Source organism: Cordyceps fumosorosea, assembly GCF_001636725.1.
Source record: "Cordyceps fumosorosea ARSEF 2679 chromosome Unknown scaffold_37, whole genome shotgun sequence".
Classification (NCBI taxonomy): domain Eukaryota; kingdom Fungi; phylum Ascomycota; class Sordariomycetes; order Hypocreales; family Cordycipitaceae; genus Cordyceps; species Cordyceps fumosorosea.
In genome coordinates this window covers 82,460-104,394 of record NW_017387337.1, presented here as the reverse complement: position 1 = coordinate 104,394, position 21,935 = coordinate 82,460, and the positions used below count along the sequence as shown (strand labels likewise).

General features: G+C 57.8%; 9 protein-coding genes across 9 annotated transcripts; 2 read left to right on the top strand and 7 right to left on the bottom strand.

Annotated features, from left to right (window-relative positions):
• Nucleotides 1–398: 398 nt before the first annotated feature.
• Nucleotides 399–3,539, bottom strand: ISF_08895 (Ankyrin repeat-containing domain protein; the record flags this gene model as incomplete). Its single annotated transcript, XM_018852498.1, has 4 exons — nt 399–828; nt 1,654–1,968; nt 2,117–2,255; nt 2,531–3,539. 4 exons carry the CDS (start codon nt 3,537–3,539, stop codon nt 399–401), a joined length of 1,893 nt encoding a protein of 630 aa, XP_018700334.1.
• Nucleotides 3,540–4,510: 971 nt separating this feature from the next.
• Nucleotides 4,511–5,305, bottom strand: ISF_08894 (Ankyrin repeat-containing domain protein; the record flags this gene model as incomplete). Its single annotated transcript, XM_018852497.1, has 1 exon — nt 4,511–5,305. The coding sequence occupies one exon, from the start codon at nt 5,303–5,305 to the stop codon at nt 4,511–4,513; it is 795 nt and encodes a 264-aa protein (XP_018700333.1).
• Nucleotides 5,306–5,989: 684 nt separating this feature from the next.
• ISF_08893 (Ankyrin repeat-containing domain protein) lies at nt 5,990–7,168 on the bottom strand (the record flags this gene model as incomplete). Its single annotated transcript, XM_018852496.1, has 1 exon — nt 5,990–7,168. The coding sequence occupies one exon, from the start codon at nt 7,166–7,168 to the stop codon at nt 5,990–5,992; it is 1,179 nt and encodes a 392-aa protein (XP_018700332.1).
• A 1,309-nt stretch (nt 7,169–8,477) lies between these two features.
• On the bottom strand, nt 8,478–9,041 carry ISF_08892 (ankyrin repeat-containing domain protein; the record flags this gene model as incomplete). Its single annotated transcript, XM_018852495.1, has 1 exon — nt 8,478–9,041. One exon carries the CDS (start codon nt 9,039–9,041, stop codon nt 8,478–8,480), a length of 564 nt encoding a protein of 187 aa, XP_018700331.1.
• Nucleotides 9,042–10,094: 1,053 nt separating this feature from the next.
• On the bottom strand, nt 10,095–10,985 carry ISF_08891 (Ankyrin repeat-containing domain protein; the record flags this gene model as incomplete). The annotated part of the gene is made up of 3 exons (XM_018852494.1): nt 10,095–10,312; nt 10,467–10,616; nt 10,706–10,985. 3 exons carry the CDS (start codon nt 10,983–10,985, stop codon nt 10,095–10,097), a joined length of 648 nt encoding a protein of 215 aa, XP_018700330.1.
• Nucleotides 10,986–11,173: 188 nt separating this feature from the next.
• ISF_08890 (amino acid permease 2) lies at nt 11,174–12,968 on the bottom strand (the record flags this gene model as incomplete). The annotated part of the gene is made up of 3 exons (XM_018852493.1): nt 11,174–11,959; nt 12,022–12,406; nt 12,466–12,968. The coding sequence occupies 3 exons, from the start codon at nt 12,966–12,968 to the stop codon at nt 11,174–11,176; spliced, it is 1,674 nt and encodes a 557-aa protein (XP_018700329.1).
• A 1,341-nt stretch (nt 12,969–14,309) lies between these two features.
• ISF_08889 (Transcription factor) lies at nt 14,310–17,987 on the top strand (the record flags this gene model as incomplete). Its single annotated transcript, XM_018852492.1, has 5 exons — nt 14,310–14,456; nt 14,522–14,626; nt 14,682–15,046; nt 15,100–15,490; nt 15,966–17,987. 5 exons carry the CDS (start codon nt 14,310–14,312, stop codon nt 17,985–17,987), a joined length of 3,030 nt encoding a protein of 1,009 aa, XP_018700328.1.
• Nucleotides 17,988–18,421: 434 nt separating this feature from the next.
• ISF_08888 (Aromatic-ring hydroxylase-like protein) lies at nt 18,422–19,690 on the top strand (the record flags this gene model as incomplete). Its single annotated transcript, XM_018852491.1, has 1 exon — nt 18,422–19,690. The coding sequence occupies one exon, from the start codon at nt 18,422–18,424 to the stop codon at nt 19,688–19,690; it is 1,269 nt and encodes a 422-aa protein (XP_018700327.1).
• Nucleotides 19,691–19,792: 102 nt separating this feature from the next.
• On the bottom strand, nt 19,793–21,709 carry ISF_08887 (Cyclin-like F-box; the record flags this gene model as incomplete). Its single annotated transcript, XM_018852490.1, has 1 exon — nt 19,793–21,709. One exon carries the CDS (start codon nt 21,707–21,709, stop codon nt 19,793–19,795), a length of 1,917 nt encoding a protein of 638 aa, XP_018700326.1.
• Nucleotides 21,710–21,935: the final 226 nt, after the last annotated feature.

Genomic DNA, 21,935 nt, shown 5'->3' with positions numbered 1-21,935 from the left:
CTCTCGATTCTTAACAAGATCATCGTAGCGTCTGGTCTCCTGGTCTGTGATGCTCATATTCCTCATTATGCACTCGATCAGCGTCATCACTGATTCCCATCTCTCAGTAGACCTTCTGCCAAACCTGGGGCCAGTGTTGCACAGTGTATAGAAGCCGTCCTTCACAGACTCCTCTAGCAAGTCCCCCGATTCGAGCAGGGCGTTGTGCCGCCTTATACTCCCTCTTGTCGATGGTGTGTGCAAATGGTGACACGCTTACTTGGCTGGCTTTGCTCAGGCTGGTTTTTGGGTCCTCGCGCAGAAGGTCAATATAGGCTAGAGCGTCATTCCAACAAGCCGCGGAGAGGGGCGTTTCCCCGACAAGTTCGCCTTGTTGCTTTGCTATGTCCAGGCTCCCATCACCCATCCTCTACTGTCACGAAGAGAGCGGACACGCTGGTGTAGCCTTTTTCGTCGGCATCAGGAACAGCGGCAAGCAGCATTTCCACAATTGCAAGCCTCTCTTTGTCATCAATGCGCAAGCCGCAGGCAGCAAGCGCGAGAGGGCCGACCCTGGTGTTGCCGAACGTGGAAACGTTGAGCTTGACACCTTTTTCCATCAGAAACTCAATCATCTCCTGGTTACCCCACATCAACGCCGCCATGATGGGCGGAAATCCTTCACACGGCGCCAAGTCGATGTCAGCGCCGGCTTTTACCAAGGCCTCGACTATTTTCCGATTGCGGTACTCTTCTGCGACCAGGAGAGGAGACGTGTGCGTCAAGGCGGTAAGTCTACCGCCGAAGCTGCGCTCGCCGATCTTGTCTTCTCCGTTCGACGAGACGGACCTTGCTGTATTACTTCCAGATCCATCATGGCATTGGCGGCTTCGAGGCCGAGCAGGCTTCGCAAGGCCACCTCATGTTGAAATCGACACCTGCTTCGCTGGCTCTCTCGACTACATCGACTCGGTCGTGCCAACATGCCGAGCGTAGAGCACTCGCTCCGTTTAGACGGAAGTCGCGCTGGTACATGTAGTAGCGAAACGGAATGCTAAGAGGGCGGCAATATTGGAGGTTTTTGAGGTCGGGCGACAAAAAGAGAACGCGCAATTTGGCCAAGTATCTCGTTTGGGAGTTCGTAAATTCGCATGGTGCAGAGGGCGGTGATGAAACGCCGTTGATCTGAAATGGTTTTTTTTTTGGGTGTCTGCAATATACGCAGAGTGTGGTTCCGCGACGTTTTTGAGTGGTGATGTAAGTTGCGAAGTGGCAACCATGAGACGGACATGGTGGCTATATATTCATGTTCGGCCGTCGAATGGCATGGCCAAAGCGAACAAAGCTTGTTCAGCTGGTTACAGAGCGCTTACAACTCCAAAAGAAGCCGTCACACAGTCACACAACACATCATGAGAAGGCACTGGGCAGCCAGGGGTGATGATATCGCAACGCGCGCGCCAACATAGCAAAACAGGCTCCAGGTTGCACTGCGTCTACTCAAGCAAGGCTCTAGTTATTAATCCGTCACCGGGGCTTACTACCCGCCTTCCTATCCTCTCACTCGCCGCCTTTGCCCCTCAACTCCTTTCTCTTCTTGCCCAGCTCGTCCTTGACATCCATCCACAGCCACCGCTGACTTGAGCGCAGCTTCCTCTCTCCAGCCTCGCGTACCAGTATCTCAGCCTGGCCTCGTCAAACGTGGTCCTGTACGCGAGCAACCCCGCCCAGAGGGGCTGACCCTGGACGCACGCCTGCTTCAATGCAAATTGCGCGTCGTACGTGGCTCGTTTGATCAGCCTGCCGAAGATAACCCAGTGCCCCAACATGATGGCGTAGAAGACGGGCGAGCGAAGGTTCGGCCCTGCGAGGTCGGGGTCGACCCGGGGGTCGCTGAGGAGGGCCGAGACGCGTACACGAAAATAACCGTCCAACTTTGCAGCATGTTGCAGGTTGTGCGGCATGTCGTCGGTGCAAGCTTTCACAAGTCTGCCCCCTGTTTTGCTATGCGCTGAGTGAGTTGTTGGTTAACAGAAGCTTTGCGAATGTTGATTATGATGATGCGCCTCATCAGCATTGACGAGTGAGCTTCTCACTTCGAGACAAGGGTCTGCACGCAACACCACCGCCTACTCACTGCAAAGTGAGTTCAACGTGATTGATATTATTTTCGTAGTTTGTCTTGGAATTTAGCATCAAGTAAAGAGTCTCATCACAATGTTGAGCATGATCGCGGGCCGTGCCGTCCTGATCATGTCTGGTGGCTGCCGCAGAAACTATTCACGCCCAACAATAGCCAGCAGAAAGAGAAGAAGTGACAAAATTTTTGATGACATTACAGCGACGCACCCTTAGTACAGCTCAACACCATCTTCTGCCGAGTGCAACCTGGGCCACGGCGTGTAGTCCCAGGTACAATTCACAGCAACGGTGTGTCTCGGCATACATTTTCATATTAACAAGTCTCAGAAAAAAAAGTACCTCACCACACAAAAACCGCCGTCTTCCCTTCCCAGATCTATCTCCAGCAGTCCACGGGCGCGCTACATACAATCCGGAAGCCATGGCAACGCCCTCCACATCAAGCGGTAGAATTCGTCCAAAAAAGCAGGACACGCGGAGTCTGACCGATAATCATCATTCAGGCTCTTGCGGATCAATCCTGCAACAGGATACCACCCTTTTTGCTCGGCCTCTGTTATCCACCTCCTTGAGTACTGCTTGTCGTTGTCCTCGGCGGCCGTTCTCCACCGCTGTGAGGACGGTCTGTCGTCGTCCTCCGCGGTCGCGTTGACGACTGCCACGGCCGCGTTGACGACTGCCACGGCCGCGTGAGGGTTCGAGTGCCCAATGGCCCAGCGGAAGCCCCTCTTCTTGGCCTTTCGGACCTTTTTCGAGCGGAAGAGGAACGATTGAACGTCAAGGTTGCGATCCTCGCGCTCGAGAGCCTGGAAGAGCGGCAAAAGCCTCTTAAGACAGTATGTGTTGACGTTCACGCGGTTGTCATCGTGTAGCAGCCGGACAACTTTCAGGTTAGAGATTTTGCAAGCCAAGCCAAAGTGCGTAAGTTCGGATGGCATCAAGATGACGTTCGCCTTGAACTTCCCGGCGGAGAGCAAGACAGAGACCATTTCATGATCGCACCTTTTGATGGCCACTTCAAGCAGAGTCTCATCGCCGATGTAAGTGGTCGCGGGGTCGGCCCCTGTTAGTAAGAGAAGATTTCTTGCTAGATCGCAAGAGCCATTTTGGACGTACGTCTTCAGCAGCGGTAGGCTCTCATGATCCGGTGGTGGGCTCTCAGGATCGGGTCGTAGGATCTCATGACTGTATCCTAGAAGGTGAACGCTCCCCTCGACCAAAGTGACACAGTCAGAGTCTTTTTCGACGAACATTCTGCCGCGAGGAGCTTCGGTATCGTTGGAGACATCGGGACTCGGCAGAGTCGTGGGAAGTGCCTGGCCGGAGGGTCCCTGACCAAGTACGTGGGTGCTGCCGAGGCGGTTTGAAATGGCGGGAATATGCTCCGTGGGGAGTTGCGTTGGGAAAAGATGCTCCATTCCAGTCGTGATGAGTCGCCGTTAATATTGACGAGAAACTCGGCGAGGAGCGTCGCACTGCGAGAAGAGTCAGCTGGGAAGAGAAACCCGGCCAAGAGAATTCAGGCGTTACCTTTGTAGGCAGCTATTGAGCATAAGCTCCCGGATGATATCGTATGTCTCGATGAGATAGAGTAGGCTGGAATTGGCGGTGCTTATTCTGGGTCGCCTGGCGATGTAGAAGTTGAGGTTGGGAGGCAGCTTGGAACGGGCTGGTCGGGGGAACATTGCTTGAGCGCTCTGCACAATGACGAAATCATCTCTATAAAAAGACTCCCCGTGTTTTATTCTGACACGTCTTAGACTTTGGCATTACCGTCTGTCCTTTGTCTTTCGTCACAAGCTGTGGCTGTCGTGCCAAAGCAGGTTTCAAGTAGGGCTGCTCTTGGGATACTCTCGCCAACTACCCAAGTAACACGCTTCAAAGGCATACGCAACTAGAAAACGGGGGCAAGGAAATCTCATGACGTACAGGGAGGTGCGCGCGCGCTCTTGTCGCAGTCGTGGCAGAGTACAAGACGACTTGGCTTCCCGTGCAACTCTAGCAGTAGTAACAAGGAGGTAGTTCCTTTCCATCGTCGCGGTCAGATTCCAGAAATTTCCACCAATATTTCATACTCTTGTCGGCGCGGTACACTGTGAATCTCGCAGGCGCTTGGTCACGGCGTCAGTCCTCTCTATGCTGGGCCGGATTATCAGAGCAGCGTCGCCTTGCCACGACACAAAGATCGGAGAAATGCAAGGACCAATAGGGTAGTAAAGGGTCAAAAGCGAAAAGGAAATAATGTCTAGAGTTATTGTCCTCGATAGAGTGAGTCTATCGGCGATTGCCTAATACTTCGCCATTCTTCGTTGCAACAGCCCACAACGGATAATTCTGGACAGCTCATGCCACCGATTCTGTACATACCAGACCAAAAAGACATCCTCTATTAGCCAAGAGTCTTCTGTTGTAGATCCAATTCCTGACATCCCCATTCGACGAGGTCTTCCAAGTCCGGCCAACCCTTGTCGCGTATAGCACCGAGCCATTCAGCCTGCCGCGTCGAATTCGGCAAATCCGCCAACCCGATGCACAGCTTGGCAGCTGCGTAACCTGAACATTGAAAGTGGTCATCATCCGACGCCCTTTCCACTGCCTTGAGCAGCAACCAGTCCATTTCCGCGCGGGTTGCTGCACATCCCAACAGATATTCCAAAATGTCTTGCTGACCATTCACGGCTGCAAAGAAGACGCAAAGGTCGGGCAGCGGGATAGTCCAGTATTCCTGTTCAACCAGATACCGTACAATATCCAAAGGTCCGCGGCAACAAGCTTCATATATCGGTGTTGATTCTGGGTAGAGCAATTTGCCATCGCCCAGATGGCTGTCCAGCAGCAATTTCCGGTCGACGTGAGCACTGCGCATCAAGAGGCGGGCACTGTGGTGACGCTTGCAGGCGATTGCGAGATGCAGAGCGCCATCTGTAGAGAATTCGTATCGACCGTCAGGCTCGTTGAGGAGCGACAAGAGATACTGGACCATATCGGACCTGGCGAGCGTTGCCGCCACCTGCAGAACGCCCTTTCCTTTACGGTCCGTAACAGTCCAGTCATGGCCCTCGGCGCCAGATATGAGTCGTACTATATCTACAGCGTTTTTCCTGATGGCATTGAATATCACGCTGTTTGAGTGATTCAACGTCTCATTGGCACACGCGCCGTTCTGTACGAGGAGCTCGACCATGTCCCTGTCCTTGTTGTTGACCGCGATGGCCAATGGCGCCGCACGGGCATGAGTAAGTTTGAACCCCTAATTCCTCGCCCACGGCCACTTATCAGGGTCGAACCACGGGAATCGGACTTGTGCACCGCCTCGGATGGCCTTCCTTGCCACGTCCACATTGCCGGAGCGGAGAGCCCAATGAAGTGCGCGTGCTTCTCCGCGGATGTATGCCCGCCCGGCAAGGTACTCATCGTCCTCGCGTCCTGTTGCATCGACCCTGTGCTCTCTCCGGGGCTCCAAAACCGCGTCAAATCTGTACAAGTATTGATCGACGACCGAGTAAAGGTTACGGTGGCTGCGCGATAGATGACTAATATCTCGAACGTTGTCAAGCAATTCGACAATCAGTATGCAGATGTCGAATGGCATATTTATCAATGCCATGTTGTGTGATATGTTGCTTCCTTTCGAATAATTAATGTAGGGAGTTTATTTTGTTCCGATGTTGTAGTGTTGATGGGCAAAATTGGTGGCTAAAATCATAACGGGTAGAAGGGTTGCTCCGTTGCATCAAGGGGTGCTTCTTGCCCGTTGGTCGCTGCTGGCTATTCTGTTGCAGGGAGCCATGCGAGACACAGAATTCGCGATTTGTGTTCTTTCCTTGAAAAATCCTTTTTCAAAGGACAGAAAGGACAGACCTCGAGGTCATTGTCGAATTGCTGTGGAAGGATTCCACTTCGCGGCGACCTGTGTCGCGAGCTCCTGGAGACCCGCCGCCTGCGCTTCCTCTGCCCAACGTTTAGCAAATATTCGATCATCATACGTCGACAGACTCAACACTCGACTTGCAAGCTCAAAATCGCGATTCATACAAGCGTTGCAGAAGATGACGTTCCTGGCGGTCTTGGACTTGTTGGAACCTATAAGAATGTCGACGTTGCTCAGCCGCTGGTGTGAAAGGGCCACTGTCACTGGCGACTGCCACTCCTCCAGGCACCAGTCTACATCAGTTCGAGCATCGTCGTGCAACAGCTGCACTATCGGCGTGCTCTTCAGCCGGCAGGCCGTCGCAAAGATGGAAAGCGGCCTCGGGCCCGCCGCGCTGTACTTCTTGGCTCCGATGATGGGGCACACACCGACGCCCGTCATGTCGTTCGGGTCCGTCCTAGGGTCTGAGAGCAGCAGCGCCACCATGTCGCAGTTCTGCTTCTGCACGGCCATCCGCAGCGGCGCCACGCCGTCCCTGCCGGGCCTGTTGGGGTCGGCGTGCGGCAGCAGTGCCCGCACGAGGTCGAGTGCCCCGCGGTCCACGGCGTCCAGCAGCGGCGCGTCCTGCTGGCGGCACCAGCCGCCAATGTCGATGCCGGGCCACGCTGCGAGCAGCCGAACGATGGGAAGATCTCCAGAGATCATAGCGTACCTCAGTACGGAGACGCCCATCCAGCAGGTGGCGTTGATATTGGCGCCAGCGTTGAGGAGCAGCCGCACGAGCGCCGCATTGCCCGTGAACACGGCCATGGCGAGCGCCGTCGTGTGGTACGTATGGCTGTTACCCAGCATACCCTTCCAAGAGCCATCAGGTTCGACATCATCCTCGGGGTGGATCTCAAGAGTGGCGTTTACGTCGGCGCCAGCGGCGAGGCTCTTGGCGATGATGCGGCGAGAAGTCTCCCGGTTGGCTTTCGGGAAGCAGGAAGCGGCGCAGAGCGCTCTCGCGCCTTTCGGCGACGTGTCCACGTCGTAAAAATAGAGGTATTTGTCCAGAATGTGCCTCATGCGGCGGCTGGTGCGCGCGAGGCGGCTGATGCTGCCTGTGCTACCGAGAAAGGATGCGATGGCGAGGAGCATCTCCGGAGGCAAGCTGTCAAGGGTTGTGGCGGCCATTCTTCATCAACTATGCCAACTCGAGCAATATTAGCGTTCTTGTTTGACTGAGCAGCCTCGAGCAGAAAAACACGGCGAGACAAGGTGGCCGCTGTAGGCCCCAGGCGGTGCTGCTGGAAGGTCTCGGAACTCACATCGGTCGACAGAACTCGTCACAAAAGTCACGGGCCGCTGCATGCGCACAATCCCCCTAGTCACGAGAAATTCGGGCGGCGGTGAGCCGCACGGTATTCGCGGAGGATCAAGTGAAAAATCTGCGAGAAACGGCATCGGATGTGTAGGTATAGGAATTGCCGTTTGCGACTTTTTTCGCATGTCGAGGGGCCAGTACCCTGCAGGCAAACACAGGACGTGGCGGCCAACAATTCGGCGACTGCTGCAACTGAGGGGTTGCTTGATCGACGATATCCATCGCTGTCAAACGGGAGGGGGCACATTATCAATATATGTGTCAACATGGACAGAATATGTCGTAGATTTTTCCCTTTCCTTTCGGTAGTCCAAAACATTGCCGGTTAAGCGCTGTCAACTCAAGCCGATCTCTATAGATCAGGGGTATCAATGACAAACGCGTGATTTTCTCGCTCACTTTCCTACAACAGAAGTAACACCCTTAAAAGTTCTTTTATGATAATTTACTTTATGTGCTATCCGCTCCATGTATTTCGCCGTCAAGACGGAGATGCGTTTCGGAAAACCATGGACGCTTAATCCCCAACTTTAGGAAGCTAGCAGACATGGAAATATAGATTTGCCAGCGCAGCCAACCGAAAAGAAAGACTATAATCCATTTTCTGAATATTTCTCTTTCGAGACAACTTTAACTATTATGTGGCTCGCATAGTGGTGGTAACGAGCATTGGGCATGTCGTTGTCGCCTTCTGGGCAAGATTATCGTGAGGCATCGCGTTTTTCCATGTTGAGGCAAGACAGGTAGGGGCGCAAAGTTGAGTGGTAAATAAAACATCTTATTAATCTCAAATGTTGCAAATGCAATAACTTAACTTTCAAACATTTTGTTTCTCGAAAAGTTGCACTGGGCATCGTCTGCCTCAGTTCTGGCTTTACCCCCACATATTTCCTGAAATACTACACTGAGCGTCTTCTGCCTCAGTTACAGCCGATAAAACTTTACAAGGATTAATACCGTCATGATCCGCGCAGTTTATGAGCAGACTGCCTGCGCTTCGCTCGGATTGAGCATCTCCAGGACCCTCCAAGCAATAAAAGTCTGCTTGCTTCTGCATGCCTCTCAGCCTGCCTGCGACGGTCTGCAGGGGTTCTTGTGTGTGAGCAGAATCATCGCCAACTAGTAGAGGCGCATCTTGAGTGCCCGCAGCACAAGGCATCCCTTATCTTTGGTAGGTAACTGCCGGTTCATTCGGCCATCGTCCAAGAGGGCGGCCACAAAGCTCGTGGCTCCCCTTTCGCACGCCAGATCCAACGGCGTCTGGTTTCCCTCACAAGGCGCATTTGGAGATGTGTGCGAGCTTTCCAGAAGCATGGAGAACATGGTTAGATTGTTGTGGAGAATAGCTTGGTGTAAAGGGGTGCTCTTCTCAGGACTCCTTGTGCCGAGACGAGACGAATAAGACATCAAAGATTCCACCATATCGATGTCGTTCAGTCGTGCGGCTTCTGTGAGCAACCCATGGCCATTCTCATTTACCACGGTCAAATTCGCATTACCGACGGAAACCATCAACTTGAAAATGTCAAACCAGTTGCTCTTCAGCGCAAGGAAGACGGGAATGTTCGATGTATTGGGGGCGATGTCCACATCAGCGCCTGCTGTAGCCAACATGCCAGCCATGACAATATGCTTCTTGTTCAGAGCTTCGAGGAGAGCCGTGGACTTCTTGACAGACTCCATACGTGTGGTTCAGATTGCAGCCAACCGCGATGAGCTTCTTGGCAACGGTAAAGTTGCAGTCACTGCCAGCCGCCCTTAGAGGTCCTGTGTAATTCTTGTAGAGCTGTTCCTCAAAGAGCGCATGGAAACGCTTGTTTGTGAACATCAATGCACAGATATCGCCCTAATTCGGTAACCATATACCAATCTCGAGCAACAGGTGGTCGGGTAGATTGTTATTGGCGTCCGACTGTCCATCTCGCGATTATTTTCGGGCGGCGGCCGGTTTTGATGCGGCCTACTTTCGGAACCTTTTTCCCTGCAGAGATAGAACATTCGATAAGTAAATACGAGCCAAAAATGGAAGAGAAGAGATTTGCAGCCAAGTGCAAGAAATGACGTCGTTGTTTTAAATCTGGCAGCTGGCAGTTGGCAACTGGCGGCGACGGTCGGCAGAAAACGTTTCAAACGGCTGCTCTTTCTTCTCCGGCTTCAAGATTCCTCGCCTCGAAATTTCCTTGTCAAATTCTCATCTGCCAACAGACTGTCAACGGGCTTTCACGCTGGTTGTAAAGTCGACGCTTGCTCACTCTTCTAAACGTGCAACACAGCTAGATGACAAGGTGGTGCAGTCTGAGGCCCATGGCTGTGGTAGGTTTTGTCGCAGGCAGAAAAAAAAACGTGTCTATTCATTTCACAAGCTAAATTATTCCCCTGCTTTTCGTTTCCTGCGCTGCAGATATTCTAGCTTTAGAATCATATATTCGCTCCTGGGCGACGACCTTGTTCCAAGCCTCTGGGCTCGGGCCCAGAGCTTGGGAAGGATTTGACGCCTCTTGGTTCGGAACCCGGCTTTGCAAAGGTCTTGACGCCTCTTGGCTCGAGACTTGGCTCTGGGAATGTCTCGACGCCTCCTTGAAAAGTCCATCAGGAAGTCATGCATCTTGATGAATCCTCTCCATACAGCAGCCTCGGAAAGCCTTTGAAGCCTTCTTCTTGATATGTGAAACTTGATAGATCTGCACTCTAAAATGAACCCGAGGAGCTCCATTTTGCCCGTGGTATGTGCCTCCTTTAAGGGCCAGCCCAGGAGGCGCTCACGCACTTTGACCCAGTCATTCCCGCGGTGCGCCAGCAGCTCGCCGGCGATGGTGTAGTCCTCGACAGCCGGAGTGCCACTGTCAGGGCGTGGCAGCCAGAGTACACCCGCTCCAGATCGCCCCCGATCCCGATGGTCGACAGCAGATGCTTGACGATATCGTGCCTCTCGCACAGCACAGCGATGACGAGGGCTAAGTCCCAGCCAGGGCCAGTATTGAGGGGACTCGTCGATTCGACCTTTATTATCGAGAAGCAGCTTGACGATGCCCAAGTGGCCCCCATGGACGGCGAGTATAAGCGGGGAGGCCAATGGCCAGGATCGTCTATAGTAATGGCTGAGTTCACCTTGCGCGTCGCGGTTGACGTCGGCGCCGGCGTCGACGAGGAGGCGCACCATTTCACGGTGGCCGGCCCGGGCCGCCAGCGAGAGCGCCTTCGCGTATGGTAGGTCCGATGGCTCCCACAAACCCAGCGACTTGATTCTCCATGTTTGAACTAGGCAAAGTTTTCGGTCCTGTCAGAATGCTCGTCCGTCTTAAAGTCTGAAAGCCAGAGCAACTCCTCCAGTTTAAGCCCTTTGTCACTATGGCTGAAAACGGCGTCGAGATCTAGCCTGCCCCGGCACGCCGCCCAGCCCAATACGCCGCCTCGAGGCTGTCCGGGGCTGATGCCTAACTTGAACAGGGGGTCGATGAAAACAATGTTGAAGGATTTTTTGAGCAGGACCAGGTTGAGGCGGTCTTTGGTAGCGTCAAATTGCTCACCGATGAGGAGCAAGCCGTCGATTGGGAGCTGTTGGAGGCGGGGCGGATCTATTCTCTCCGCCAACGGATTATCGTTGGTCGTCGGATATGAATTCTCCATGGTTGCTGTTTTAGTTGAACTCATGAGTTCTTTCCCGTGAGTGCACATTCTGAGCTTTAAATGGCTGAGAGCGTTGACGCTCGTAACGACCCGGCATGAGAGACACTCTACAAACACTATCTATGACCAAGGAGAGCACCGCTACCTTTTTGCACAAAGTCCAAGTCCTCCCACATCTTTGACACCCCCTACTCTCCCCGGAGCTTGCGGCCCTCTACCAACACCACTGGACCGTGGTACTTGTGCCGCCCACCGGAATAGTAGTTGACCAGCGCCAGCGCCAGCGTGCCGACAAAGATGACCGACGCCCAGTTGAACCCCGCCAGCGTGACCGGATACTCCTCCGGCCAAAACGTCCAGAAGAAGCCCCAGAGCGAGAAGACGACCGCTGCGACGTTGACCGGCAGCCCCCAGCTCCCGAGCGAGAAGCGGGCCGGCGGCAGGGTCTCCGGGTGGAACGCGCGGCGCCACAAGATGCAGCCGATGCTGAAGAGGTAGCACTGCAGCAGCGCGACGGTACACAAGGAAATGACGGCGTAGAAGGCGACGTCGCTGCCGAGGTAGATGAGGCTGAGCAGGACGCTGAAGACGGCGGAGAGCACGTACGCGTTGACCGGCACCTGGCGGCGCTCGTCGACGCGGGCGATCCACCGGGAGAAGGGGAAGCCGCCGTCGCGCGCAAAGGCGAAGAGGTCGCGGCTGACGGCGGCAAAGTAGGAGAGCTCGCCAAAGACTTCGAGGACGAGGATGACGGCGAGGAGCAGGTTGAGCCAGGGCTGGCTCATGGACTGGCGGATGACCCAGATGCCGGGGTAGCCGGTCGGGTCGGCGAGGGCGGTGGGGATGTCGACGATGTGGTAGCAAAAGGTGAGGAGGCTGAGGAAGATGAGGACCATGTTGATGACGAAGCCGACGAGCATGATGCGGGGGATGGTCCTGGCGGCGTCGCGGACCTCTTCAGCCATGTGAGCGGCCTACAATTCACGTCAGACGACTCGACACAACTTGGGCACACAACGCGGATGGCAAAACTCACGGTATCAATTCCGGCATGGGCGGAGATTCCGGGCATCTGGCCGACGAGGATCGACAGGGCCAGCGACGGCCAGCCGCCGCGGTTCTCCCAGAGAGCCCAGACGTCGTGGTGGCTGGCCCTGGGCACGTTGACCCAGATGGGGGCGAGGAAGGCGACAAAGGCGAGGATGTGAAGGGCGAAGACGGCGTTTTGCCAGTAGGGCAGGGCGCGAGAGCCGAGGATGTTGGCGGCGAGGGCGAAGAGGGTGAAGGCGATGTTGATGACGGTGGCGTGCCAGCGCGGGGCCTCGTACTCCATGTTGGCCGTGATGATGGCCTGGATGACGATGCCGACCTCGAACATGCCCTGTGCGTTGCCCGCCTGCCAAGCGAGGGTCGACGTCCACCTGTGTCCTCCTCATTAGCACTTGACCATGGTAAAGCCTGCCCTCAGTGACAGACATACCCCGTCAGGTAGCTCAGCATCTTCTGGTACCGGGCGGGCGCAAACTCGCTGACCCAGTGGTACTGGGCGCCGGCGATGGGCGCCATGCTGGCCATCTCGGCCATGCTCAGGTAGACGGGGACGAAGCCGAGGAAGCACCAGAGCAGGCTGTACATGACGCCCGGGCGGCCGCCGTCCTTGAGGCCCTGGGTGAAGACGAAGATGTTGGTCTCCCAGGCGGAGGTGGCGAGGGCGACGAAGGAGATCATGGAGAGGGTGCGGAAGTGGCGGACGAGCTCCTGGGCGCGGCCCATGCGCTGCATCGAGACGACGTCGAGGCGGGTGGACTTGTGGGCGACATCACCGTCGCCGGAGGGGGAGAGGGGAGAGGGGGGCTCGGCCTCGGCGCCGCCGGCGGTGATGACGGTGGTGGTGAGCTCGATGGGGACTGCCTTGAAGATGAGCGGCCGGGTGGCCGGCGCGGCGGCGGAGGAGGCGGAGGAGGATGGTGAGGTGCTGCTCATGGTCGGTCGGTGGGATAAGGCGGAGGCGGATGGGAGGACGGAGAGAGAGACATGAAGAGAGGGACAAGGTAGGAATTTAAAAGGAGGTGGCTCCAAGACAAGGCGAGCCTCGACATGCAAGGCTTCGGATCCAAGCCAGGAGTTGCTATCGTATTATTAGGGCTGATCTTTAGGTAGGGTTCGGGTTTGGTGTGTCACACTGCATGACGGCCGCGCGATACTGAATACCACCATACAATTGGTTGGCAATTATTCGGCTAGTTGGGCATCGTTGCATCTCCTGGCCAGACGAGAGACAGACAGACCAGCTTTCTCTGCATCCAATGCCCCAAGCTGAGCAGAGAGAGGTAGTGGCAAAGGCCATCACATCGCTGGAGGGATCAGCATCGTCTACTTGTCGCATTTCACCTGCGATCGCCCGGGTGAGCCCCCTAGCTCCCGCTGCGGGCGCGCTCATCGAGGCCTTTTTTTTTTTTGCCCTTTTTCAAATAAGCTGGACGCCTCGTCTTTCGTGTCACATGAATGTAAGACAAGAAAAAGCAAGTCGTTGGCGATGGGGCCAACAGAGATCCTGGAAACGCGGAATTGTAGAGTCTGAGCAGCGGATCTCGCGTAGGCCCCTTGAAAGAGGACCAACGGGCTCCGAGTGCAAGATATTTGTCAAGAATCCTGAGTGGGCAAGTCAGTCAGTATCCATCAAACCCTGGCCATGGGAAGCGAATCCCCTGTACAATGCACCGATGATAATCAACCTGCTTCAACACTTGTCACCAATAGCAGCTGCCAAAAAACAGTGAAATGGACCGCATCCCCATCGAATCGCTGCAGCAGCTGCAGGTAGGCGAGACATGCAAACACCACCACCATCTATGCCACGGGCGCCGACCCCCGGCGACAGATAACGCCACGGGCACTCGGCGGCGCTGGACCGTCCCCGATCCTAGCCACAATGAGCTGAGCTTGGCTTGAGCGGAATTTCTTATCATATTACTGGTAGGAGGGCGTCACTGGCTGCGCACAATGCAGCCAAGCCGTTTGCCTGTCCGTTGTAGATGGTGGCAGCAAACCAACTGTTGGTCCGACCCTTCTGGACGGACCGGGGCGCGTCACTCATCATTTGACAAGTGGCATGTACATTGGGGCTAGATCGATCAAAACCATGGTAGCCTACCTTTGTCTCCTTGGCCGTCTGCCAAGACATTCCCAACTAGTCAGTTTAACGGTTTTCCTCGACAAGTCGTCTTTGTCTTCTCCGTCTCCTCCAACCCTCCAACTCGTCGGTCCGAGTCCAGCTCAAAGTCGGCCGACTACTAAGCAGAAATACTACCCACCCTTCCCGCAATGGCCGGCGATGACCGCGGGTCGTGGCTCACCCTGGCCATGATCATATTCCTGACATGGTCTATCCTCATCTACGGGGTGCGCATGTGGGCGAAGCTCCGCGTCAAGTCTGTCGGTGCAGACGACTGGGTCGTGACACTTGCTCTGGTACGCGACAGCTTTGGCAATGATGGGACGATACTTGCAGGTCTCTAACCTTTTCTGCTACATAGATCTTGTCGATAGTTCATCAAGGCATCATGCATTCGGCCGTCTGCCTCGGCTACGGCAAGCGAAGCGAAAGTCTATCAGCAGCCCGACTCGACAACATCAACAAGGTACGCACCACCACTCATTGGCCGAGACAGCAGACCATCTAACAACTACGACCAGCACATCTACGCCAGCCACTACTTTTACATCATAGCGAGTGGCCTTACCCGAGTCGCCGCGGCCTTCTTCATCGAGCAGCTCTCGCAGCACGGGCCGCATGCCAGACCGGCACGCGTCCTGGCCTGGGTCTCCGGCACCTGGACCCTCATCTGCCTCGGCGTCATCGTCGTGCGACCTCCCTATACGGAGCCATGGCTATCCGTCGACGGCGGGTGGATCGTGTTCCGACGCTGGAGCGGCATCGAGTGCAGTGGCCTGGTGCTCTCGGCCGCGCTGTGGGGGTTGACCGTCCATCTCATCTGGACACTGCAGATGCGGCTGAGCCGACGCATCGTCATCCTCCTCGTCTTTGGCTTCCGACTCTTGTAAGTTGCCATGGCCTTCTTTCCACGAACCTTGCCGCCAACCAACCTTGCAGAACCGTGCCGATCATCTTCCTACGCGTGCACAGCCTGGTGCCGAATGTCAACCCCGACCCCAACTACTCGACCATCCCGGCGGCCATCTTCACCGCCGCCGCGCTGCAGTTCTCCGTCATATCCACCTCGCTCACCGCGCTCAAGCCGTTCCTCCGAGTCTTCCGCCCGCCCGTGCTAGCCAGCGTTACCGGACGCGCCGCCGGCGAGACGGACCACGGGCTAGCGATGTTCCGTCGGGTGGACCGCAATTCGCACCAGCGGTCCGACGAGTCGGCGACGGACCTCTGGGGCAAGACGGTCGGGCTGCCGCCGCCGGGCAGGGCCGTCGTGCGGCGGCGGGACGAGGGGAGGCCGTACTACGGGTCGGCGAACAAGCCGCCGTGTGGTACGGTGAGTCGGGCGGCGGACGACGCCGCGTCGACGCAGACGGACTCATCGGGGAGGATGCTGATTCATAAGACGACGGAGGTCGTGGTTCGGTTTGAGGAGGATGGGTCGAGTCGGTGCGGCTTGCGAGGCACAGCTTGTTGAGCTATTAGATCTCTGCATTCAAGTCGGTGACGAGTTCTTTTCAATAATTATTTGCGATTTATTCGACGTCTAATTGAGCGTAGATTAAGCTTAGCTTAGTTCCATTGAGCGTGTGTATTATATTTCGCTGTCAGGCTCGCCTCTTTTGCTCTAGTGGAGATCTCGATTGCAGACGTCATCTCAGCCTTCTTTCTGTCTCTCTTTAATCTCTGCGTCTACGACTATCTACAAGAGAGCAATATTTTGATCGATCAAGTGACGCAAGAGAAAGCAGGGAGCTTTTAAACCGGCGTGAGTGTCGTGCGAATCATCCATCGGCACACGCCCACCGCAGTCCCGCGTTCAGAGACGACAAGCGGCGGCCATGGATCTTCCGGCCCTCGCGCCCGCGCCGGCCGACCGCAAGCCCGGACAGTCGAAGCGCATCATGGGGTTCTCGTGCCAGGCCTGCGGCCGCCGCAAGGTCAAGTGCGACAAGACGATACCCGCGTGCGCCGCCTGCCGCAGGACCGGCGTCGCGTGCGTCTACGAAGCGCCTGCGCCGCGGGGCGGCAAGCGGCTGGTCACGAGGGACGTCCTCGACAAGCTCGCGCGGTACGAGCAGGTCCTGAAGCGGCACGGCCTACTCGACGCTGCAGATTCCGGCGTCGTCTCGTCGTCCGGAGACCCCGCGGCGGAGCCCATCTCGATCCACTGGGACGCAGCAGGGGGCCGGGAGGGCGGCGCCGTGATCGCAGAGGAGGGCCGGGCGAGGTATGTGGACGGGGGCTTCTGGCGCACGATTGGCGTGGGCGAGGAGCAGCTGGTCTCTGACGAGGAAGATCATTACATCGCGACGCGGTTGCAGAGTCTCGCGGTCTCGGATCCGCTGTCCGACGCCCTCCTCGGCACGCCCCGCCAAGCACTCGATTCTCTCCATCCGACGCCGGAAACGGCCATGCTCCTGTGGCAAGCGTACGCGGACAACGTCGAGCCCATCGTCAAGATTCTACACGTGCCCTCCGCGCGCGCCGTCTTCGAGCGGACCGCTCGCCTTCCCCACCTCGCCCGGCCCGCAGACGAGTGCCTCGCCTTCTCCGTCTACCACTTCGCCGTCTTCTCCATGACCGAGCAAGCCTGCCTCGAGCAGCTCCGGCAGCCCCGTGCCACCCTACTCTCTTCATTCCACCTCGCCGCCCGCCAAGCCCTCGTCAACGCTCGCCTGCTCGAGACCACCGACCTCACCGTGCTCCAGGCCTTTGTCCTGCTCCTCCTCCCGCCCCCTAGCCGGCCCGAGGCGCACTGGATCCTCACCGGCGCCGCCTCCCGCATCGGCCAGCGCATCGGGCTGCACCGTGACGGTGCCGCGCTCGGGCTCGCCCCGTTCGAGACGGAGATGCGCCGCCGACTATTCTACCCGCTCCTCTCCCTCGACGGGTCCGCCGCGCAGATGGCCGGCCTCGCCGTCTCCCCGCCGCCCGCGTGGGACGTGCGCCCGCCGCTCAACGTCGACGACGACCAGCTGTGGCCCAGCATGCGCGCCGCGCCTGCTGAGCGGCGCGGCGCCACGGAGATGATCTTTCGGCTGTCGCGGACGTGCATCGGCGCCGCGTTCGCCAAAACGGGCAGCGCACGCTTCGCGGAGGCGCAGCACGCGGAGGCGGCGATCGCGGAGGCGGAGCGCGAGGTGGAGGAGCGGTATCTGCGGTACTGCGACGTGGTCAACCCGCTGCACTTCCTGTCCGCCGCGCTCGCGCGGTCCGGCATCCTCGCGATGCGGCTGCGCGTGCGCCTCTCCAAGATCCGCAACGAGACGGCCACGGATGAGGACAGGCGAGAGGCGCTGCGGCTGGCGCTGCGGATCTTGGGGACGGACGACGCGGTGTGCGCGCACGAGCCGGCGGCGCGCTTCCGGTGGCACACGCAGCGGTCCTTCTTCCTCTGGGGCACGTGGGACGCGCTCGCCTTTGCGCTCAACGGGCCGCGCACGGGGGACTTCTCGGAGACGGAGGTGGATGAGGCGTGGGAGCGTGTGGAGCGGGTGTATGCAAATCACGAGGAGCTGCTCGCGTCGAGGCAGCCGATGCACGCAGCCCTTTGCAAACTTACGCTGGTCGCGTGGGAGGAGCGGCAGCGGCGGCGCGAGGGGGAGACGGAGACGGAGCCGGCGTTTGTGGCGGCGCTGTGGGCGGAGCAGGAGGAGAGGAGGCAAAGACGGGAGACAAGGGCGGCGGGAAGCTCAGGGATATTTAGTGAGGTTGATGCGGATATAATGAGCTGTTCGGGCGGTGCGTCCTCTTCAGAGTCACCGTTTGACATCAACATTGATGATGCGGATTGGGCATTTTGGGATGGGCTGCTCCGAGGTGGAATGTAGCGGCGTTATAAGTTACACTCTGGGCTAGATATACAGCATTCCTCTCGACCAAATAATTCCAGCTCATCCGTCAGTAATTACGCAAACAATGTGAGGTTGTCGTATTGAGTTGTGTTCTCAAGGCAGATGATGGCCTCTGATTGGCTGATTTCTCGGGTCGCCTCCGGCCGAACTTGAGGATCCGCCCGGGCCAGACCCCGGTTCTTCGCCCGAGATTCGCGACAGGTTGACCCGGCTTACAGCGGACGAATGTCCATAGCTGAGTATAAAAGACGGAGGAGGTCCGCCTTATCTATGGTCACCCCTGTCCTATTGAGAAACAAAAGCTACCTGCACATGCAATCGTAATCACCACTTGCCACCTACCATAACCACAATTTACACCACCACCCCTCTAGCAAATCCACAAATCCACAAATCCACAAATCCATACGATGCCTCAGCTGCGCGTCCTCGTCGTCGGCGCCTCCATCGCCGGCACGTCCGCCGCGTACTGGTTCCGCCGCGCCGGCGCCCTCGTCACCGTCCTCGAGTGCTCCCCCGTCTTCCGCCTCGCCGGCCAGGCCGTCGACCTCCGCACCGTCGGCGTCGCCGTCATGCGACGCATCCCCAACATGGAGCCCGCCGTGCGCGCCGCCACCACCACCCTCTCCGGCATCCGGTTCCTCGACGCCCACGGCCGCGCCCGGGGCGAGCTGCGCTCCACCGGCGACCCGGACCGGCAGGCGCTCGTCTCCGAGTACGAAATCTTCCGCGGCAAGCTCGCCAGTATTTTGTATAGCTACACGGAGCACGACGAGGGCGTGCGGTACGTGTTTGGCGAGCGGCCGGCTGCCATCACGCCGACGGGGGAAGGCCCGGTGGTGGTGGAGTTTGCGAGTGGGCGGCCAGCTGAGGAGTTTGACCTGGTGGTCGCGTGCGACGGCGCGGCGTCGCGGACCCGAGGCTTAGCGTTCCGGTGCGAACCGCACGAGCACGTCGTCGGTACCAACCACTGGGCCGCGTACTTTGACATCCCCGAGGACTTGCTCGGCGGCAGTGACGTCGGGCTGTGCTACAACGCGCCCGGCGGACGCATGGTCTGCCTGGGCCCGGACCCGGACGCCGGCGGCAGCTGCAAGGCTACGCTCCTCAGCATCTCCTCGTCTAGCGCTACGGACCTCACCGCGCCCTTCCGCGCAGCTCAAGAGGAAGGCGACGCCGCGCTACGCGCCTTCGTCGCGGAGCGCTTCCGCGGGGCTGGCTGGCGCACCGACGAGATTCTCGCGCACCTGGCCTCTTCACCCACCTTCTACGCGAGCGAGATGGTGCGCGTCGCTGCGCCTTCGTTCTCCGCCCTCGGATCTCGCGTCGCGCTCGTCGGGGACGCCGGATACGCGGCGCCGAGCGGCGCGGGCACCTCGCTGGCCATGGCGGGCGCGTACGTGCTGGCCGGGGAGGTGGCCGCGCGGCCGGGAGATTTGCGGGCGGCGCTGACGGCGTACGAGGAGGTCATGCGGTCGCTGGTCGGGGAGGTGCAGCGGGTATCGCCGCTGTTCTGGAGCGTGATGGCGCCGCAGACGGCGTGGGGCGTGGCGCTGCGCAACGGCGTGTTGCAGGCGGTTTGCTGGACGGGCGTTCTGGACGCGGTGCAGAGGTTGTTTGGGGGTGCGTTTTCGAGCGCGGAGAGGCATGTGCTGCCAGAATATGAGTGGGTGGATTAGACACGGACACAGGAGGAGGAGATATTGGCTTCTGTAATGTACGTTGATGATTCCATAGCGCCTTTTCCCCATCAATGCTCTATTCCATTTCTATTTCAAAAGTTACATGAGCCACTCATCCAAGCGACTGAACTCCTCCCGTGCTGCCACCTGAGCAGGGTCCCGCCCATGCTTACGGACAGCCGGTACGCGCTGACTGTCGCTAATATCCCTCAACGCGATGCCGTCACCCGTCTCGACGAGGCTCGTCAGCGACTCGTGGTATGAGTACCCGGCCAGCGACTTTCTCTCCCTCCTCCGCATGAAGACGGCTTCCTTCTCGGCCGCCACCTGGTCGCGCAGGCTCACGGTGACAAGTTCGCCGGACAGGCCCGCGTAGACGCTCGGCGACGTCGGCGATGCCCTTGCTAGGGAGTATACCGGCGACGCGTCCTGATAAATGTTGGGAAGGTAGACGTTGCAGTTGGGCCGGTAAAAGTCCGTCTTGGCCAGCATGTGGCGGTCGCACTCGGCGCCAGTCAGGTAGCAGCAGCGTGCTCGCCGAGTTCCCTGCGGCGCGGCCGTCCAGGTCAGCGGCTTCGGGGCCGGCCCGAGTGGATCTTGGCTGCAGGGCATCGCGTCGGTGTAGTGATAGCTTTTTGGCCATCGATAGTCGAAGATCTTGACCACCGAGGTGCGGGCGCTTCCGGCAATGAACCGCTGTAAGCCGTCTGCGAGGAGCGGGCCGGTGGGAGTGGTGAGCTCGAAGTGGTCCTGGTAGATGGTGTCGATCGCAGACGGCGTGCGCATGTCTTGCAGTCTGATTGTGCCATCGTCGTACGAGCTGAGAACCGTGTATCCGGAGCCGCCCGGGGCGGAGGCCGCATCGAGAGGCAGTACGCATCGCGACGTCTGCAGCTGTCGGTCGGTGTAATTGTATGAGTCGGTGCAGCGGGACGAGGCCTGCATTTTCGCCGCATTGGTCACGGCCACTCCTGGGGGAGTCCTGGAGAGGAACCGCAAAGGCTCTGCAGTGCCGCTCAGTGCCAAGGCTACATCTCCGTTGTGCATGTGGCCGACATGACGAATCTGCCGAAAGGCTGCAGACCCGTCCATCGCTTTCATGTCATATCTCTCAACAGGGTGAATGAGAAGTTCCGCCGGATTCCCGTTGTCGTCCAACTCCAGGTCATCTGGGTCAGGCCATTGTTCAGGTAGCGGGTAGAATAGTACACTGCCCTTGGTGGCGACCGTGGCGGACGATTGGACCATGTTGACAGCAATATGCTGAATGTCGTTTTGGCCGCCAGATGGCTCGTCTTCAGTAGACTCTGGCTGGAGCCACGCAATGGTTCTCCCCGTGTCTGTATGGTGAGTTGATACCAGCTGCAGGTATCCGCTAGCTCTACCAACGAGCATCATCAATGCTTTACCCATCTCGCCGTCCTTGACGAGAGACAGCGCCGAGACGTCGTCCTGGCCGGCCTTGAATCCCGCCATCTGGCCGATAATGTTTGTCCACTTCTCCTTCTTGGGTGCCGAAAATCGCAGCTCTCGCCAGCGTACCACCACGTCCTCGCCTATGCCCCAGGCGACCAGCTCCTCCTCATTCTTGCCCTTCATGTGTGAGGCGGCGTCCACGAAGAGGCTGGGTGGGAATGTCTGGGCAGGGCGGGCGGCACGTCCACCGCGCACGCCTCGGCCTCGGTTACTCGGAGACGCGAGCTTCTTCGACGATACCAGCGAGGATAGCAGCAGCGCCCTCCGCTCCCACGCTCGGGTCTGCCATGTCAGGGGCTTGGCGACCGTCTTCCAGTTGCCAGGCGGCAGGTCGAGGTATCCGAAATGGGTCCGCACAAAGACGTTCCATCCGTGATGCTCAACAATTTCTCTGAGGGCTTTTGATGCTCTCGCCAGCCGTGCCAGGCTCTGGGCCGTGTTGAGATGCTGGAAGATGGCGCGCAAGACGCCGATGGGCAGGTTGTCGAGCCTGGCCTGACTGTCGAGGCGCAACGACGCCAAGTCTGTCAAGGCGTCCATAATAAAGTAAGTGGTTGTGTTTCAAATTGTCATGAGTTGTTTGGCGGCATATTGCAGGCTGGAATCGATGCCATTTTAAGCAACAAAAGCTGCAAGTTTTTCTCCGTTTGATGATATTGAGGTTACTGAGTTGGCAGAAGCAAAACCGCCACCCCCAGAATACAGTGGGCCGTCAGTGGTGACTCAGAGGGTTTACAGGGGAAACAGCGCTAAAATGCTAAAATGA